Raw genomic sequence first — 4,686 nt, 5'->3', positions numbered from 1 at the left:
CCCGGCCGGCGCGCCGCTGCCCAGGCGCCCTTCCCCGACGGGACGCCGGGCCGGCCACGCCCTGGGGCTGTGGAGAGGGTGCGGGACGCGCCCGAATCCTCGGCCTCCGGGCTGCCGGGAACGCCCGGGGGGAGCGCCACGTCGGGAGGCGGGGGCGGGGAGTGCCGAGGGGGCGCGGGCGCTCGGCCCCGGCCAACCGCCTGGTTTTGCCCATTAGTATTGTTTTAAGAAAATGGCAGACAAGCCGGACATGGGGGAAATCGCCAGCTTTGATAAGGCCAAGCTGAAGAAGACGGAGACGCAGGAGAAGAACACCCTGCCGACCAAAGAGAGTGAGTGCTTCCCCGCCTCCGAGTCCGCGGGCCGCAGCCCAGCCCCCACCTCGCCCTTCCCCCCTCCCCGTGGATGCCTCCTGTGTGGGCGGCCCCGGGCCCCTTTCTTGTTATACTAAGCGCTTATCTGCGCAGTCCTAAGCCCCTTTCTTAATCCCTAGACCTCTTGGGTCCTCTCCCACGCCAGGTCTGTAAGCGCATAGGTTTGGGGGGTTGCAAGTTGGTCTCACCGCCCCCCTCAATGTCCGCTTCCTGCTCTCCACAGCCATTGAGCAAGAGAAGCAGAGTGAAATTTCCTAAGAACCTGGAGGATTCCCCACACCCCGTCATTTTAGAGACCCCAGTCGTGATGTGGAGGAAGAGCCGCCTACAAGATGGACACACGAGCGACAAGCTGCACTGTGAACCCCAGGCACTCCATGCCCATGCCATCGGCCTTTGGGTCTCCGAGGGGACCCTCCCAATCGAACTGCCAAATTATCTGGTTTGCCCTGGGATATTGTAGAAAATTATTTGTATGATTAATGAAAATAAAACACCTCGTGGCATGGCTGGCGTGATCTGAGTCTTAGTTGGGTGTGCGTGGGCAATGCCGCTGCAGCAAAGCCCCAGGAGCTGGAATTGAGTTCCTGCTGCAGGGGAGGGGAGGAAGTCGCCCATGGGCTGGCTTGGCAGGACCATTTTACTTACTGGCTTCTCAAGATTTCTTGAGTACTGTTTAGCTCTTCTAATGCAGTCCATGTAAAATTTAACTCTACTTTGTCATTCCTGGAAACCGTTTTGAAAAATGCTCTCAGAAGAACAGTTTATTTTTGATAAGCTTTACAGTTCCACTGTTTCCCTCTGTCTTCCTCAAAGCTCAAATTCACACTAGGAGAGTAAAGTCAGAAGAGAAACTAAATCTAGAATGTTTGGAAATGGGCGAGGTCACAAAGTCTCCAGGAAGCTTTCTCTTGGAACTTAAAGAGGAGGCATTAGAACAAAAAGGTGGGATCCAGGGGTAAGAGCAAGAACATCAGAACTAGAGTAACCCAACACCAGAACAACCTTTTAACCCCAGTTCAACCTTACACAAAAGCGGTAGCCATTAGAGGAAGTGTGGGGCCGCCTGTGCTGTGTTCTGTGTGCTGTGATCAGGAAGGGTGTGACTGGAGGGAGGGCAGGACCTGGCAGCAGAACTCCACTGGGGTCACACCCTCTGGACCCACAGCAAAGGGATATTGTCCAAGGGGGGCCTAGTGGAGGGGAAGGGGAATTTCTGGGGAGGCAGGGCATACTGGAGCTGAAGAAACTGGCCTGTGATTACAGGGGTGGGGTTTTCTTTTTTAAAGGAAGATCACAAATGATTTTGTCACATTTTCATCTGACCATAAGGGCTGGACACTGGGTGAAAGAAATTTCAAATGAGATGCAGTCCCTGTCCACAGGGACTGAAAAGCAAGTGGGTGAGCCCAGCAGCAGACCCGAGCCTGGGGACATATCTGCTGAGGGAGCCATTGCCTGTTTTGCATAAAGGAGTGACTTGACAGACCTGTGCTGTGTGGGGTAAGTGGTGGGCCTGGGGAGGAAAAAATAAGGAAGGGAACATTAGGGGACTGCTTTGAGTGAGCCACTAACCTTCACTGGATGGATGTCTGCTATGGGCCATGCACTATGCTAGAAGCTTTAATTCTCAGAAACTATTAAGGCAGTATGGCTGTTAACCCATTTTACAGCTGGGAAAACAGGTTCAAAGAGACAGGATTTGCTAAAGTCATACAGCTAGTGAGTAGTGGAGCCTGAACTTGGAGCCAACGGTGTGCTTTTGACACTCCTATAGCCTAATGTTTGGAACATCTGTTGTGTCAAGTGTTTTTTGAGAGTTCACTACCTCAAGCATATTTATAATTGATCCTGTTGGGCTCTATCATTGGGAGGTTAAAGAAAAGGAAACAGAAGAAATCACTACTGCCTTTAAACAGTAATAGTATGTTTGCTGGTGAGAATCAGTCATTCTGACTCCATCTTTCTTGGGCCTGCCCAGTTCCCATAACTAAGCAACTTCTGCTTAGTCCTGCACATAGATATCTGCAGGAAACTAAGCTGTAGCCTAAGAATTACTGAAACAACCTCTTAGCTAAAAATTACCTCCCCTGAAAGACAAGGAAGGTACATACAACAATAATGATTGTTTATCAAAAGATTTGTGAGAACCTTGTGACTGGGACCACAGCAACAAAAGCGAAGTTCCACCATACCCCCTTGGACCCTTGCTGGCATCCAGATGTCTATAGTCACCAATTACCTGACCTCAAACCCCTCCCGTTTACCCCTTCCCCTGACAAAAGAAGCCTGAATTCTGTACTTTCATAAGGTGGTTCATTAGAACACTCTCGGCTTGCTGGCTTTCCAAATAAAGTCGTTTTACTTACCCCAACTCCTGTCACTCTTTGGCTGTCATGAGTAATTCGTGCTTTCACTCAATTACAGGCTAAGTGTGCTGGGTGGAGGAGGGATTGGGAGTGCTACTGCAATTTCCAGTAGGATGGTCAAGAAGGACCTGGGAGCCAGCTTTGGGCAAAAACCTAAGGAAGAGAACAATGGATACTAGGAGGGATGTGGTGAGAGGTGCAGGCATTGAGGTAAGAATGTGCCAGAAGCTTCTGAGAAAGGACAAAAAGCTGGATGGAGTTAGCGAGGTATAGGGAGATAGATGAGATGTGAGAGGACAGGAGATGGAGGCAGTAGCTCTTGAAGTCCTTGAAACTGTTGCAAGGTAGTTTGGGGAGAGGTCCTCCTTCCTGCTCCCCACCTCGACCCCAAGGCACATCATAGGGGCTTATCGTGGTTCCGCAGTATGCTGCTTGTGCATACCACACCCGGGCCTTTTCTGGACCCAACCTCCTCTCCACGGCTCGATCTGGGCTGCAAATCCCAGACACTCTTCCCTCAGACCCCACAGACTCCTCAGCCCCAGTGGGGTCACCCCAGAGAGCAGCTCCAGAGCCCCATCTCTTGGGACACCCCTAACCTTAGAAGATTCGCATGGCTTTCTGATCCCCTCCCCAGGAAATCTCTGTTCTGAGGTTTTGGGTGCTGATGAGAGCCTTGCTCTTAAGAATTTAAGAAGACACAAGTCAGGAAGAGACTTAAGGGCACTTTCACTTTTCCACCCTAAGACAATGAGCTGATTAGATGGGTCCAGGACAAGGTGAGGAAAGGAGATTTGAATAGACCAGTGCGGTGTGTTATCATTTCAGAAATATTACACCACATTGGTTTACAAGGTAAGGCTGGCCTTCCCTGACTCATCTCAGCTCTGGAGCTTCGCATTGGTGCACACTTCTAGAAATCTTGTGGCCCAACGTTAAAACCCCCAGAAGACAGGCCCAGAAGGCCAAGCATTGGCCAAAATGGCCGCCTTCGTAGGCCCCACCTATGATTGATCCCAGGGGATCGCATGGAAATCACCGTGGCAACAGCACCAAAACCCTGAGTTGGAGAGTCAGAGAGCATTGAAACACCCCAGGCCCACTCTTTTCCTCCCTCCTCCCCACCCTTACCACACCATTTCTATTTCTTGCCACCTGGGAATACTGACATCCTTGAAAGAGTTATATTGAATTACTGATTTATGCCCTTTTCCGCTTACCTAAGAATCCAGGAACCAATTATTAGTCCAATCACAAAATGACTGAGCTTGCTCTGAAGCTAAAATAAAATTGTAATGTTTCTTTTCAAATACATCTGAACTTTTGTTTTCTTACTTCATTCCTAAGGCAAGTTTTAACAATTAGGCCTCTGTGTTATGGATAGGGGTCAGGATTTGGGACTTTTCACTGTCTGTCTCAAGGTGGACCAGGGGCTCAGGACTGCCAAAGGGCCCCCTACCTGCTCACCACCTCCTATTGAGTAAGAATTTGCTGAGTGCCTAGTACATACCTCCTCGGAAAACAGTCAGAGGACTCCTCAGGGAACACCTGCTCAAGAGTAGAAGGATGACCCACCCTCTCTTCCCAGCACTTCCCAATCCCCCAGATTACTCTCCCACCCTTCCCCCACCCTCAGGCAAACTCCTCTCCTCAGACAGTATCAGGTGCTTCAGTTCCCAGCCTTTCCCTACCTTCTCTGTCATTTCCCCTTAATAAGAACAACATGCCTGTGTTTCTCCTCTCTACCCTTACTACACTCCTCACACCACAAGCGCAGGAAAAGCTCTTCTTTTTCTCCTTTATTACATCATTTTACTCACAGAATATTCTACTTCAGGTCACCAAATGGGTAGCTTTTCCATACCAAGCAATTCTCCGATTTTCCAGACACCAACTGAGTGTCCCACAATTTGGTTCCACTCTGACACTATCTACCTGGAGTT

At 50.0% G+C, this 4,686-nt stretch overlaps 1 protein-coding gene across 1 annotated transcript; it reads left to right on the top strand.

Moving 5' to 3' along the window:
• Positions 1-191: 191 nt before the first annotated feature.
• On the top strand, positions 192-882 carry TMSB10 (thymosin beta 10). The gene is made up of 2 exons (XM_011369853.2): positions 192-332; positions 598-882. Exons 1-2 carry the CDS (start codon positions 233-235, stop codon positions 630-632), a joined length of 135 nt encoding a protein of 44 aa, XP_011368155.1. The 5' UTR covers positions 192-232; the 3' UTR covers positions 633-882.
• Positions 883-4,686: the final 3,804 nt, after the last annotated feature.

The sequence above is a fragment of the Pteropus vampyrus genome, unplaced genomic scaffold (assembly GCF_000151845.1).
Source record: "Pteropus vampyrus isolate Shadow unplaced genomic scaffold, Pvam_2.0 Scaffold156, whole genome shotgun sequence".
NCBI classification, from domain to species: Eukaryota; Metazoa; Chordata; class Mammalia; order Chiroptera; family Pteropodidae; genus Pteropus; species Pteropus vampyrus.
This window is presented reverse-complemented; position numbering and strand designations above follow the sequence as displayed.

Excerpts from the sequence above, each read along its gene's own strand:
- TMSB10 (XM_011369853.2), top strand. The coding sequence starts at position 233 with ATGGCAGACAAGCCGGACATGGGGGAAATCGCCAGCTTTGATAAGGCC. Across the intron at positions 333-597 it reads CACCCTGCCGACCAAAGAGA|CCATTGAGCAAGAGAAGCAG; the intron begins GTGAGTGCTTCC and ends TGCTCTCCACAG.